The sequence below is a fragment of the Trachurus japonicus genome, chromosome 14 (assembly GCF_045865225.1).
Source record: "Trachurus japonicus isolate A0001 chromosome 14, Traja_1.0".
Classification (NCBI taxonomy): domain Eukaryota; kingdom Metazoa; phylum Chordata; class Actinopteri; order Carangiformes; family Carangidae; genus Trachurus; species Trachurus japonicus.
In genome coordinates, this window is record NC_140920.1 from 20041834 (window position 1) to 20057306 (window position 15473).

At 39.8% G+C, this 15473-nt stretch overlaps 1 protein-coding gene across 3 annotated transcripts; it reads left to right on the top strand.

Annotated features, from left to right (window-relative positions):
- The first annotated feature begins 1133 nt into the window (after nucleotides 1–1133).
- rcc1l (RCC1 like) lies at nucleotides 1134–11085 on the top strand. Of its 3 annotated transcripts, none has more exons than XM_085798279.1 (12): nucleotides 1134–1307; nucleotides 2163–2448; nucleotides 2539–2668; nucleotides 3040–3168; nucleotides 4120–4186; nucleotides 4637–4688; nucleotides 5237–5321; nucleotides 5929–6110; nucleotides 6766–6853; nucleotides 7940–8113; nucleotides 9296–9381; nucleotides 10298–11085. In XM_085798279.1, exons 2-12 carry the CDS (start codon nucleotides 2164–2166, stop codon nucleotides 10373–10375), a joined length of 1356 nt encoding a protein of 451 aa, XP_085654405.1. In that variant the 5' UTR covers nucleotides 1134–1307; nucleotide 2163; the 3' UTR covers nucleotides 10376–11085. The 3 variants fall into 3 exon arrangements, with proteins under 3 accessions (XP_085654405.1, XP_085654407.1, XP_085654406.1); XM_085798281.1 differs by having other exon boundaries at nucleotides 1165–1187; nucleotides 10298–10736; XM_085798280.1 differs by having other exon boundaries at nucleotides 1197–1307; nucleotides 2156–2448; nucleotides 10298–10736.
- The last annotated feature ends 4388 nt before the right edge of the window (nucleotides 11086–15473 follow it).

Here is a 15473-nt window from a genome sequence, read left to right on the forward strand (position 1 = left end):
CCATGTGTGGTCTTCTTCAGGTGCCAACAGAACAAAGGAACGCTCACACCCATATATAGGGTCACAGGTGTATGGGTGTGAGGATGGGTGTTTTTACAGACAATCAGAATTAACATTATTTATATAGTCCCTTTCGAGGCAGTGTGAAGTTCTACAAAAGCAAAGATGAAAACAAATCAAAACCAGTTTCAAAAACACAACCAGCTAATTAAAAAGCAGAAATAAAATAGGATACAATGCCTAAAAATTACAAATTAAACAAACATAGGAAATACAAACCAGCAGAGCCCTGTACTGACAGGGTTTTAAAATATTGGTGGTGAAACAGGATGAGGGACACAGAAGGACATGTAGTTCCTCAGAATCAACAGTCAAAAATGATGATGATGATGTTTTATTCAGTTGGAAATAAACCCTGAGCTTTGTCGACATAGGCCAAAGAAGAAAATGTCCTCTGCAGATAATGTCAGGCCATCTAAGAGCCTGCAGGGGGCAGCCGTCCACCTGTAAGCAAACAGGACAGCAGGTGTGTGACCGAATAAACAAGAATGTTCATAAACTTTCATGTGAGTGATTCAATGCACATTGACAGAATATACACAGTGTATGGTTAAACAAAGTTTGCATTTCCCTCCACTCTGGTTCTGCTAAATAACCTGTGAAGCGAAGGTCAGATCCTCACCTGACAGCCCTGCAGCATTAACCCACTTGCAGTGGATCTAATCTGACACCAGAGCAGATTATGGGCCAACCATGGACAGTTAAATCTCACACTGATATATTCACTCCATCGAGTGTTGTGACTGTTTTTTTTCTCATGTCAAATAGGCTACATGAAATTGCTCAAATCTAAGAGAAGATGAGGAGAGGAGAGGATTGAGAAGTCTATGACAAAACTTCAGCACATATGTTTGTACTGAGCCCCATCATTGCAATTGATTGTAATTTTGAATGTGAAAGAAAATTGATAAATACATATAGTATAAACAAGTAAAATATTTATTTCTGAACTTAAAAAAAAAGTTGAGTAGATGTAGGCTATTGTCACACATCATCAGCGGCAGAAGCAGAAGCTGTCATACACCTGATCACAGCAGGTGGCGCCATGCTTCTCTGTACCTATATCACCGACAGGAGGAGGAGCTGCAGAACAAGAACATTGTTTTCTCTTCCTGTGTCACATTAAGGTAAACAAACACGCGATAATGACATTGAGATACATGTGTAGTATGTCGGCTGGTTGGTCTGAGCTCCTTTAAACTTCTCCAGGCGGTTCAACACTTGACGACCCTCTGGTCCAACCCGAGGTGAGTTCTGAGTCCGGCATGTGGGAGCGCGAGGAGAAACTGTGTTCACATCACTGACGATTTAAGGTTTCGCTGGATAAACTGTCAAAAATGCTTCATGTAGACATGGTGGTATCGTTTAGTTAGGATAATTTTGAGCTGCTCTCCAATTCGGCATTGATTAGATAGACCAAACCTCATTTATGGCAAAACAATTTCATGCTACACCCGGCGTTTACCGTGTTGTTCCGTATGTTGAGGTTAGCTGCATTAACATGATGAATGAAGCCTGTGAGCGCTGCTTAGTTAAAGTACACAGCTGGTTCACAGGTTTGATAAATGCCGAGTTTATCAGTGGAGCCTCATCACTCTGCAGTGTCTTAATAATCTTCCAAAATTATGTTTAGTGTTTGCAAAACAAAACGAACATAAATTTGAGACTCGTCAAGTGAAACTCTGCACAGAGGTTACACTTTGTTGACCAAGTGAATATTGAAGAGTAGAAATCTTCATAATCCATAACAGGCAAGATAAGTTTTTTGCCCAAAGATTTTAACGAAGAAATTCATGCATGTCATACATTTGTATTTTTCACATTTGATCGTTATCTCTGTATGTAAGATAATGCAATCCGTTTGCAAGCAGTTGTCCATCTCTATAATTTGTTTCACCCTGATTAACACCCCGTTAAAATGAGCTCTTATTTAGGCTACATCTTTAAAATTGACCATTCATGTTATTACTACATTAACAATGTTGTACATGGGCTTGTATGTTGTTGTTTTTAAATTATTATTATTAAGTATGGATATCAATTGCAATGGATTTAAGCCCTTGTTCTGCCCTGTCTTATATTTTGTTTTTTGTAGCCTACAGGATGGCTTTTCCCAGTGTGCGACTGAGCTCTCCACACATCAGGACAGGGCTTCAAGTCTGTGGTTATGCAACAATCAGAAAAGCGTTCAGACCGCAGGAGAAGAGCAGCAGTGAGCCAGTGTTTCAGTATGTGGGTCAGCACAGAAAGCCCAACCACAAGGTGTTTGTCTGGGGCTTCAGCTTCACTGGCGCTCTGGGTATCCCCAGCTTTGTAGTGCCAGACAGCGGCAGGAAGAAGCCCCGTAAATACCAGCTCACCCCCTACCGCCTGGAGACGGCCGAGCAGGTAAAATCACACCCACGTTGGACGCTGTCAGTACCACAAAGTGTGGACTTCAGAAATAGTTTGTGAGGCTGAGCGGCTCCTCTGTTGCAGATCTCCTCTGCTGCTTGTGGTTACGGCTTCACCCTCATCGCCTCCTCCACCAAAGATGCGTCCAAGCTGTGGGGCATGGGCCTGAACAAAGACTCTCAGCTTGGCTTCCAACGCACCCAGCACAGCCGCCGTAAGGAAAACCAAACCACTGATACAAACACAGAAATAGTGCTCACATGAGATCTGCTTAACTAATTAGATATGTGTAATTTAAAGCTGCAGCAGTCAGTGTTTTCGATATATGTTTTTTTTGTGTTTTTGGAAGTTTAAAATCAAATTATACTTTCATTCATTCTGTCATCATGTCTGCCGGTATAAAGATAGGTTGTTGTGTCCACACAGCCACCTCAGTAAATATCACACTGACTGTAGTGAGAGAGAGAGTCACAGTAAATCCACTGGTTCATCAAATAACATGATTTTTTTAGATTTACCAGACATATAAAACTCAGATCGTGCAGCAGCATGTGCCCTGTTTAACATCCCTCTCCCTGTCTGCAGAAAAGAGTTATGACTATGTCTTGGAGCCGTCACCAGTTGCTCTGCCTCTTGTCGAGCCCCTGAAGACCAGAGTGGTCCAGGTTGCATGTGGCCGGGCTCACTCCCTGGTCCTCACTGATGAAGAGGGAGGTAAGAGACTCCGCTGTACTGCAGCAGCAGCAGCAGCAGCAGCAGCAGCTCCATGGTCAGGGTCTGAACAGGGTCAGGGAGTTCGTCACAGTTTGTGACAAGAGAAAATACCCGGTATTGTGTTGGTGACAAACCACCTGGTGTCATTCGACATCCTCCACTCACCTGCCACTCACAATTAATGATCAGGCGGCTAAATCTCAACTTAAAAAAAAACACAGAACAGGCTTGATTTTGTTTTGTTTTTTTAAATTTTATTAATGAGTTTTTATCATATTTTTGACCTCAGATGTACCATTTAATAACCAGATTACCAACTGTGGTTTGTTCCAAAAAAAAAGGAAATTGCATGTCGTGAAGGAAATGGCAAGTATCATGACTCACCTAGATGTGGACTGTGACCCAGTGAGAACCTTGACTTTAAAAGGGAACATTTGTTCTCATACAGGAAATGTGAATAATAGGTCAGGTGAAGCTCAGCAGCTGTTTCTTTGGCAATACATATTCTGACAGGGTTGAATTACAGTTTTTCTCAGTCACTTTGGTAGATTTCTCAGATCAGAATTGAAATCTCAAAACTACTTGCTCAATCTTCACATAATTGTGTCACATGTGCACATCAAAAAAGCAGTTTCTCATTTCTTTAAACAATTCTCTGCATTATTCATTAGTTCATCGCATAAGTCTTTACATGCAAAATGGTTGAACAAGTTGTCATAATATGTCAAGCATTATAAACCAATGTAATGGTCTACTGTCCCTTCGTCACAACAAAAATAAACGTAAGCCAATCTAGTTTGTAAGTCTGTGATGTTGCCCCGACATCAGTGTTATGTATTACAGTAAGCTGTGTTTAGTTTCATTGTAAACAGCCACTTAAAGTCATCAATCAATTAATATACTGTAAATATCTGATTGATATCATTTTGTTCTGCTTGTCTCTTTCTTCAGTTTTCAGCATGGGCAACAATGCGTACGGCCAGTGTGGGAGGAAGATAGTTGAAGATGAAGTCTACAGGTGCGTCCAAATGGTGTTTGCACACAACAGCAGTGTTGTTGCTGTTAAGTTGAGTGTTTTCACATCGTGTCACTCGATTTAAAAAAAATATATATTTAATTGCTTCTTTTATGAAATGCTCCATTGAATGTTGGAAACTTTATTCAAAGCTCCATGTAAAGGTCTGAAAAACACTTGAATTGAAGTGCAGATGCTCTTCTTCACCTTGGAAACACAAACACAGTGATGCATATTCTGAATTGAAGATTTACAGACACTCAGGTCGCTGCTCCTGAACCTGAAAAGATGATTAATCTTGCAGCCGTTTTGAATTGAATATTGTTTATGTGTGAGTTATGTTCTTGCAAAGCGTTGAGTGAAGGCTGAGAGAGAAGGATGTGACCTCTCTCTGGGAGACGCTGCTGTCCTCCGCTGATGGATCGGTTATTTCTCTGTCTCATGTTCAAACAGTGGCAGTCACATCATTCACAGGATGGAGGGCTTCGGCAGCAGGGTCACTCAGGTGAGTGCAGCTTCTTTCTGAACTGTGATGATCACACATGTTTTCTGTTGTTCTCTGTCTCTTTCCTTATTTCCTGTCCCAGACCTTTAGGTACGTACTCACCCAGATTATATACAGACACAGTCTAGCTGCATCACGCTAACACCTGCACATTGTCGTCATAAAAGTTGAACAGTTGGATTTTGGATTGTTCTAACATTTACGGCTGTTGATGTTGAAAATATGTAAACAATTAAAACAGAAACTAGGAAAAAATAGTAAAATATGAGAGAATAAATTAAAAGCCAAGTTAAATAAATAGGTTTTCAGCTGTTTTACAATGTTGGTGATCTGTTAAAGTTCTTGGCAGCATGAGATGTGAGAGCTGGTGAATCTGCAGTGTAGATGGGGCTGTATATAGATATAAGATAAGATCAAACTTTAACAATAAAAAGCTAAAAATAGGAGAAATGTTCATACTAGAAATGATTTAAAAAATGTATACATGTAAATATAGAGTGTACTGAGGTGTAAATGTGGAGTCTGAAGATGCTCCTCTTGTCTTCCAGGTGGCGTGTGGGCAGGACCACAGCCTCTTCCTCACTGAGACAGGGAAAGTGTTTGCGTGTGGATGGGGAGCAGATGGACAGACGGGTCAGTGCACTTCAGAGAAGAGTCAGCCCCCCCCCCTCACCACCACCACCAACCACCAATCCCCAACCCCTTAACCTTGAAAGACAGATGAAAAATGTCCTCTAGTTCACAACAGTAACCATTTCAACTACACAGACACAGTGCAGCAGCAGCCAACTATATGTGTAGGGTTAATAATACCAAACTAGTTAATTATATAAAACCTTTATCAGTGTGATTGAGATATTTTGCCAGAGATTTGACGACAGCTGGAAGAAATAAATCAAACAAGCACTGAAAGCAGCTTTATATACAATCATACACACACGAATAAATCTAATTTCCTTATTCAGATAATGTGTTATTAATCTCATTGACAAAATTAACGTAATAATTAACTCAGAACTGAATAATGCATTAATGCAAATTCTTTTTAACCGCACATTTTTATGACATGCAATTAAATGTCTCAATGTCAGAAATGGATTTACTCCTAATAATTTGAAGAGATGATCCAAAGAGGAGTGTTTAAATTTATATGAAATTAGCTAATGTGAGTTTTACTTTGTTTATCTTGAATTTAACCTGTGGTTGTATTGATTGTTGTTGTGTCTCTGTGTCCTTCCAGGTCTGGGACACCACAGCATCAGCGCCACTCCGGTGGAAGTGGGCGGTGACCTGGCCGGCGTGGCGGTGCAGCAGATCAGCACGTATGGTGACTGCAGCCTGGCCGTGTCCAGAGAGGGGCAGCTGTTTGGGTGGGGCAACTCCGAATACCTGCAGCTGGCCTCGGTCACTGAGTCCACACAGGTGAAGTGAACTAACGTGTGGAGAGAGGGAGCTGATACTAACACAGAGGAACAGACGCAAGACACATAAGATATGATATTTCAACATTTTATGTAGCTCGTAAGGCCTGCGCGACCAATTTAATTTAATTTTCGTTTTGGCTATCAATGATTATGAAAACTAGATAATATAAATAAAATGATAATTGTACTGCACTCCCCTACAACCCCTAATCACACCATTAATTGTATATGCGCACTAATAATACTTGTACATCTCTGTTTCCTATTTTTACCATATATTTTTTCACCTGTATTTTTTTTTTTATATTTGTATATCTTTTATCTTCATCCTTTCCATATTCCCCATTCTTGGAGCAATTGTAACTTAAGTGTAAATATAGATTGATTTGAAAGTGTTTATTTCAAATACCTAAAATCAACAAAAAATATCCTCATGACAAAAAGTAGTTCGAAATGAAACAAATGAATATGATAAGATTTGTGGATGTAACTTAAATTTCCAGTGCATTAATGAATTCCTGCATGAAGACAGTCCCAACATCGCAGAGGAGCAAACAACATAGATAAATGCATAATATTTGAGAATTAAAGAGGAAGCAGCAGCAGCAACAGTTATTCACCAAACTCACATCAATCTTTTTTTCTCCTCTCAGATCAACTCTCCTCGACTTCTCCCTCTGAGCGGCTGTGGGCGGGTGGTTCAGGCGGCGTGTGGAGGGTCGCAGGTGGCCATCCTCAACGGTCAGTTCACACACACACACACACACACCTGACAGCAGTGTGTGGACACTGTGAGTCATAAAGTGAGTCCGTGTGCTGCCTCATGGTGGCATCACAGCTCATACTTTTTCTTTAGAAGCTTTTTGGGAAAGTGTTTTGTTTTTTAATTCACCCTTTTTGACCCAGTAACAAGAAAATCACAAACCGTTCCAGGTACAAGTGAGTGAAATTAGAAAATACAGATGATGGTGTTTTTTTGGATGAGTCAACCAGCAGCCTAATTTCCAACAACAGAACAGCCTCTGCAGTCATCGAAGGGACTATTTTTACTTTTCCAAAGAAACCAAGGGCCTTGCCTTACTGTAATCCAGTGTCTCAGAGCAGGAAATTACTTCTAACAGACCAAAACGTCTCAGTGGCAAATATTGCTTCTATTTTTTTGAATCAAGATACTGTACACTATTTCTAATTGTAATATGTACTATTTCTGATTATAATAATATGAGATTTCAGAATTTTTTTAATATATAATTTCATTTAACCTGGTCGTATTGAGTCTCATCTGACCATACTGTAGACCAGAGTCTTTTGACCCCCACACAAAGATCTGCTATTTAATATTCATGCTCCAGAACTAATCATGCAGAGGATGAACCCTACTTCCCTGTAGCACCACCAGCAGGTCAGGATTTACTCCTTCAATCTCTCAACATCTGCTGGATGGACTGATGTGAAGATGTTGAACCAGAGGACGAATCTTTCATTATCAGCTTTTCCTCTGGTGACACTATTGTGTGTGTGTTTTTTTTTTTATTGGAATATCTCAACTGCTATGAAATGGGTTTCCATAAAATGAGCTGCACACATTTATGTCCCCCTCTGGATGGATTGTAATAACACTGATCATCCTCTGACTTTCTCTCTAGAACCATCAACTGGTCCAAACTGCGATTTGTCCAATACTTTAGTGTGTGGCTTAATGCCTGCAGAACTAATGAGACTCCCTGCAGCCTCAGCTTTGTTCTGCTTTTATCCAGCTTTTTTATTCATGACTTCAGCCTTTGTTTCACCGTATAAATATCAGCCTGACTCTGTGCATGTTTTCAGAGGAAGGAGAGGTGTTTGTTTGGGGATATGGCATTCTGGGAAAAGGGCCAAAGCTCTCAGAGTCCTCCAACCCGGAGATGATCCCCCCCACGCTGTTCGGACGCTCAGAGTTTAACCCCTCGGTGGCCGTCACCAGGGTCAGGTGTGGACTCCACCACTTTGCTGCAGTAACAGGTGAGGATGTTTGTCTCAGGCAGAACAAACTCCTAATATAACTCCACTTATCTAAAGCCGCACGTAATGATGAGATCTCTGTGTCAGATCACCATGGTTACTGATGGCACTCACCGCTTTCAGCTTTTTTAGATATCGTCTCTATTTTTTCTCTCCTGAGCTTTTTATTTTTTCTTTCCATCTGGAATAAAAGATGGAAACATGAAAGTCATAAACCACCAAGTCGTTCAGTCTCATCCAGTCTAAAGCTCTAAAGCTGAGCTACAGGAGGCAATTTACTGTTGACTCAGGTAGTTCAGACTGTTTATGGCACTGAGCGAAAAAGTCAATTTTTCATCAGGACTGAAAGAGGATGACGTGAAGAGTCAAGGTGTGACTGAAAAGCCTCTATTTTTCAGTCACAGTTGGACTTCTGTTTGTTCTTCTCTGTATTTTGAATGTGCTGTTTCCTGAAATCAATAATTGTTTTTGGGCTTTAGTCATTGGTGAAAAGTGGATTTTATTTCATCCCTCTTCATACTTGCGCTGAATTTCATGGGGGAAATATTGTCTTTCTTACACCGCTATATCATCACTAACTAAAACCTGGCAACCACCAGCCTTTAACTTCTCCAGCACTGTGGGGCCACAGCCTTTTTAGATTCAAAAATAGATAATATTCAAAATATTCTTGCACATTTTTTAACAATATTTTTCTTCCATTTGGACCTTTCAGGTTAATGTAAAGATTTATTTTTAGAAACAACTAGACTAGGTATTCTGGTCTTTCTTTTGTGCGCCACAGCCGTCATAACAGTAGCCAAGGTATCACTTTAAGTTACGCACACAACAATTTATTATTATGTTACTGTTTAATGTAATTCTATCCTTATTGCCTTTGTATTGTCTATATGTCAAAAAATCTATTGGTTATGTATGTGTTTACTGTCTTGTGACAGATTTTACCCAAACAGATTTTGTTCTGTTGGTTTGACAAAAATATTTTTTGCAAAGAGAGACAGAAGCAGGGATGTCATGAATCTGGGTTGTTAATAATAATAATAATATTACATTTTTAAAATCAGATTCTGTGACTCATTCTACTAAAAGGTAGAAACCCTATGAGGCTGCAGCTGCTCTGTGCTCACACTCAGCGAGTGCTCAGCCTCACAGAGCGCTAATGGATTGATGGTTGCGTTACAGATCGTGGCGAACTCTTCGTCTGGGGGAAGAACGTGAGAGGTTGTTTGGGCATCGGCAGCCGAGATGACCAGTACTTCCCATGGCGGGTAAGACAACACTGATTCAATATTAGTCAAACGCAGAGGCTGATGCGCTGTGGAGAGGAAAAAGAAGCAGTTTGTGAGCTTTTGTTTTTTCAAAGAAAAAAAAGTGCTCACACTGTTTTCATGACCATGTTTCTTCATACAGTATATGTGTTAATAATAGAAAAAAACGTTGCCTTCTTTCTAGTAATTTTTATATATTTTATTTACATTTTCCAAGAGTTTATATTTTGGGCCATTTTGAAGAATCAAACGGCAAAATGCAGAGCGTCCAATACAGATTTGTCACAAGTGTTTGAATCATATTTGTGGGATTGTAAATGTGTGTTTATGCACCACAGAGTGCCTGTGGCCATTATACCATAACACTGTAAATACTGTAGTTGATTTTTCTCATATCTATTATACTAAAGAAAGTCTTATGTTAAATCCAATCCCACATTGGTTGGATTCTAGTCCTTGAGCAAGATATTGAACCCAGAATTACCCCCAAGTATTCAGTGTGTGAATGTATGTGTATATGTCAGGAAAAGGTGATATGTGAAAGACTTAATATATATTCATATATATGTATTATTAGACATATGAATATTTGTGAATTTGTGTGTTAAGTGCTGAGTGGTACATTTCTTCAAAACAGTGTGTGAGGAGCCTCCACCTGTTTGTCCCCTGTGGATGTTTCCTGTCAGTCATGTCTAAGTCTCACAGACTCACATTAGCACGTCCCCTCAAGACATATTAACAGGACACGGAGGTGTTGCACTCTCTGTCCTCCGTGTAGCACAGTGTGAAATTTCTTCGTCACCTTTAGACAATTTCACAGGGCCAGGAACAAAACGAATGCACCCGGTTTCCTGTTTACTGCGTCTGGAACTGCACCAGGTGAGCTGAGCTGTTTCTCTCTGTGGTCGTCTCTCAGGTGACGGTGCCGGGTCAGGTGGTGGATGTAGCCTGTGGCGTTGACCACATGGTGGCGCTGGTGAAGTCCCTCCTGTGAGCTCCCGTCCTTCTCAGCCCGCACATGAAAAGGCTGGATGTTTGGCTGAGCCCTCTCCTCCTCCTCCTCCTCCTCCTCCTCCTCCTCCTCACTAACCCCCGCAGACCCCCGGGCGCCTCAGGGAGCTGATCAGGGGCCGCTCTGGAGTCTTGAAGCCAGCTGCTCTCCACAGGCGGTGCACCCTCGCGTCCCTCCATCCTGCGGTGACGTCAAGCGGTGAGCAGTCGATCCTGCAGCAGAGAGTCACCGACACGGTTCATGACGGTCACACAGGACACATACCGAAGGAAGGTATCATCACAACCACAGCAGAAACGATTAGTCAGTCAGTGGATGAATTAGTTTCGCCATCTTCTAAGCAGATTTGGTGAAGAAATGCAAAACAGTCTGGAGCGGCTGTTTTTGTCAAATTGTAAACTGGATTCTCTGACTATCGGACTGTTGTTGAACAAAACACATTTTGACATTTCACTGTTTACTGAGAGTTTATAGATGAAGCTGAATGATCAAACACTTTATAATAACTACACACTTTATACTTGATTCATAATCATTTATAAAGAATTCTTCCTACATTGATACTAATTAAATCTAAATCATCTTATGTGTAAGTGCTGCATAAATGTTTATTTATTAATCATTTACTGACACTGTAATGATAGTAGATCACTTTTTTAATCCACAGTTAAACAACTGTGCTTTGTAAATTATGAATTAAGTACTGTACGTCATAAGAAGCTTAATAATGTGTAGCTATTATAAAGTGTCACCAAATATAAATGTTCAATACTACAGCGTTACAAGTTAAAAATGTAAAACTGACTTAAATGGAGACCAAAGCTATGGAAATAGTCGACGGGTGGGTAACGCTGGATCATTTGGAGGAAACGGGTATTGAAGAAGTTTTACAACACCTACCTGTGCCATCATTGTGTGGGATGGTTGAAAGGATAGAGAACTGCTCGGACATTTATCGGTCAAATTCATCTTTACAACTGTGACTTGAGAGTTGTCGTGATGAAGGCAGGACTTTTAATCCTCTAAGTGTTACATTGTGTGTTGTTGGTGTTCACAATACGGTGTATGTATGGAGAAAATGTCAAACTAAATATGCAATTATCAAAATAAATATATTTTTTATCTGCTACATCAGTGGTTTATCATGTTTGATAAGTTCAATTACAGTGTAAGAATGACTGTATTGCTTTAAATATAGATGATGAGAGTGAGTTAACTGCAGTAATTACTGCAGTACAGTGAATTGAGTGCATTATTTAGTGTTGCATTTCTTATTAAGAATAAGAATTAAGGTGAGTTGACTGAGCTTTGTCATGGAGGAGGAGGTCTGCACGTTAAAAAGGAAATGAAGTCAACACAATTTCAGAAACAGTTAAATTAGTTCCTATGTGTTGCTGTTGAAGAGTCTGAGTATTTCTGTCAGTGATACTCCCCTGGAAACCAACAACTGCTTTCGGACCAGTGGTGTTATTTTCCTTCTAATTAGCATCAAATTAATTGGTAACTGTTAATAAATAATTAGGAAATGGACCTGGAATATAAAGCGTCACCCTATTATTATTCTGAATTGTCTCCACGCTGTGCTGCCTGTAACTGTGATTTGCTGATATTAACCTGAACAGTTTGATTCTGTACAGTGACTGTAGCTGAGGTCGGTGCTGTTGTGCTGTTCTCTCTCCATTGAGTTCCTGTGTTTTGAACCATTCATCATTGTGACAAGTGGAGTCCTCTGAGAGTATGGAAATGTATTTATGACAAAACTACTCAGTGAGCACAAAACATACAACCTGAGATAAGTCTGCACGGCACAGAGTATTTGAGGATTGGAGGGTAATTAAGGGGCTATTTTATCTCATGAATCTGGCTTTAGCTTAACTTTTGGGTCAAACCTAAAGCATTTTATTCAGTTCTCTTTGAATTTTAGTGAGCAAAGAAAACTCTCACCGCTTACTCTGATGTGCTCACTTAACAAATAAGTTACAGTAAATAACCCCCCTGAGTTTTCTGTAACTTTGTAACACTAGCAGTGTTACAGAGTTACATTTTGACAGGTTGTTGTGTATGTGTTCAAGCTCCAAAGTGGGTTTCATGCCATGCCACTGATAAATAATCGGTGGAGGTTACAGCCACAACACAGCCAGCAATCAATGAAGGTCACACAGTAAGGTAAATGTCCATGTGTGATTAAAAAGCGGCACAATGTTCTATATAAATACTGTGAAAGTATCAACGCCTCAGTCTACATAGAAATTCACACAGCCTGTGTTCAGAAACTGAACCTTAAAACCAGCTGTCAGGACTTCCTGTAACTTTGTGATGTCACAACAAATCAGCCCCGCCCACCATCCAACACTTGCGGGATTTGGTTTCTCTGTGTTTTACCTAAAATCTGCTCTATCTTTATTAGATCATTCAAAAAAACAGTCAGACAATCAGAAGAGAGGCTCAGAGCCTCCTGCCCTCTGGTTGGCTGAGACAAACTGTAGTAACTAGAGCTGCAGAGAGAAGCCTCAGAGAGGAGATGTAAAACTACACTGATGGTTTTTGGTTTCTAAAAACAACACATTTCTTCAGAAATGTATAATATGGAACCTTTAATATAAATATTTAACAATTCAAATTTTTTAAAACGATTTTCAATATATTTGCTGCAGAGTAAGACATAGGCCTACTGTCTCTCAGACCTCAGGGATGCACACACAGAAAGTGTGAATATTAACACTTTGTTTGTTTATGCAAAAACTCCACAGGGCACCTTTAATTAATTTTCAACAAAGCCTTTTGATGTTTGAATCATTTCTCAAGCCCTGTGTTACACCCAAATGCCTCATTCCTATCATTTGCATTAGACATGTTTTCTGACTCATTCCCAATTCAAGGCCATCTTACTGGATTTATCTGGAGCTTTCAGTTGAACCACGGTAAGAGACGTTTCCATCCTCCATTGTCACATCAGAAAACCTGATTGGAAACAGACAATTAGAAAAATCTTTGAATTTCACAAATTGATTGTTACACTTGGCTGAGGTGAAAAAGTTGTAGCTATTGCAAACTGTGACGTAGGTGGTCTGTAACATGTCTCACAATAATACAAGTAACAAAAATGTTACATGTTTACATTTTTTCTTTATTTTGTTTTCAATCTTTTGAAGTTTGAATGCTGCTTTAAATCACCTTTAATGATCTTCCACATTGCTCCCTCTTCCTTTGCAATGTTTTGATGGTACCTGGCTGGAGAAGCCACACTTTCAGTGATAGAAATGCACATTCATTTGCATTTTCTTCTGCAGTTTTTTCTGGAAATGTGATTAATTAATTTAGCAGAAGCATGGAGAAGCATGTGTTGAAATCATAGACTGTATAAAGCAGTAAAGGTTATAAAGGTTGAAATGCAAACTTGAATTTGTCCACAGCACTTCAAGGTCTTATTGTTGAAGTTTAAGCTCCAGAGAAGGCAGGTAAATCGACATTGAGCTGTTAAATCACTGACTTGAAGGTCACAAATGAACTTTTGCATTTGTGACAAACATTTAAAGCTTTAATACCCAGAAATCTATAGTCAGATGACTCCTGTGAGCAGTGCAATATGACTGGAGTCTGACTCAAGTAAATGTGCTATTGCTGATATCCCACTATCTCTGAACTGATGGCACAGGGAGAAGTGAGGCTCCTCTTTCCGCTGGAGGGTTTTGATTTGCGACTTTAATTGTAGGGAGTGGGAACTGAGACGTAAGCAAAGACCTTTACTGACAAGCCAGTGAGCTGCGAAGTGGAACTGTGGGGGGATTATGTAAGAAGAAAGATGATCAGAAGGGGAAACACTAACATACCATGTGTGCTCCTTTAACCCTGCTCTGCAGAGAGCGTTTCTGCAGCTGGAGCGGGCTGTACTCCTCCCTGAAGTGAGCTGAAGCAGAGAAAAGGTGGCGTGTGGAGGGAAACAAGGACCTGGCTGTTCTCTGCTTTGTTTACTCAGGTCAAATAATACAGACAACTGATATACCTGCAGTCTTCCCTGCTGTCGTCCCTTTGCTGTAGGCTGGAGCTGGTGAGAGGGGGATCATCAGGGTCCAGTCCAGGCCAGAAGAGAAGGTGTGTGCTGAATGTGTGTTTTCACATTCACAGCTACAGTTCAAATCACAACACTACTGCACAATATGAAAGAGATGGGAGAGTGAAACAGCAGATTTTCATCTATTTGTTTGAATATTTTGCTGAAATTATCAAGACTACTGAACTATTGAGAGAAGAAATTGCACATTTAATGTTTTGCAAATATAAATCGACCTTTAGAAGACTCAGGGATTTTGCAGCTACAGGCAATTGCTTCAGTATGATCAGAAGCTAATGGCTCATAAGAGAAAATGTGCTTTATCATCATGAAGTAATTTGGTATTGTTATAATAATTGTAATTATAATAATATAATTCTGTTCTGGATCTATGCTTCTGGATTCAGTTGCAGCTCTGCAAACCTTCTTTGAAACAAGCCAACAAACACCAGGGGCATACGACACGTATCAAAACATGTACCCAGTGTTTTCTTGTATGACTCCACACACTGAAGTCATCTTGGCTGTATCCCAGACCAGTTACCTCCTAACCACCTTAACTTGTACCAGACGGCTTCATGTAATTACTGTATCCTCAGTTTCTGTACTTCTCACAGTATTAGGGCCATCATTTGTTAGTCAAAGATTTGCAAGAAAAAAAACTTAAATCCTAAAAAAAACCTAAATCTAAGTGTTGTTTTTCTACCAAGAAAGGAAACATGTTTACATTTTGTGAGGTTGGACAGATGTTGCTTGTTTTATATTATTACCATTGGAAGATCTTATCAAACTCTACCTTTGTACTTGTTATTTTAGTACAGAAATGCCGGATAATTATGGATCCTATGCTCGTGTTTCCTTCCGTGGCAAAAAAAAGAAAAGAAAAATGTTAGAATTTTTTCTCACTGAATTGGGTTTTGATGTGTTTCCTTCATCGATGGAAACATAACATAAAAACATTCTCAAAGAATATCCAAGTTCTTTCCTCATAAATGTGCCATATTTTACTTGAAAACTCTGATGTCAAAA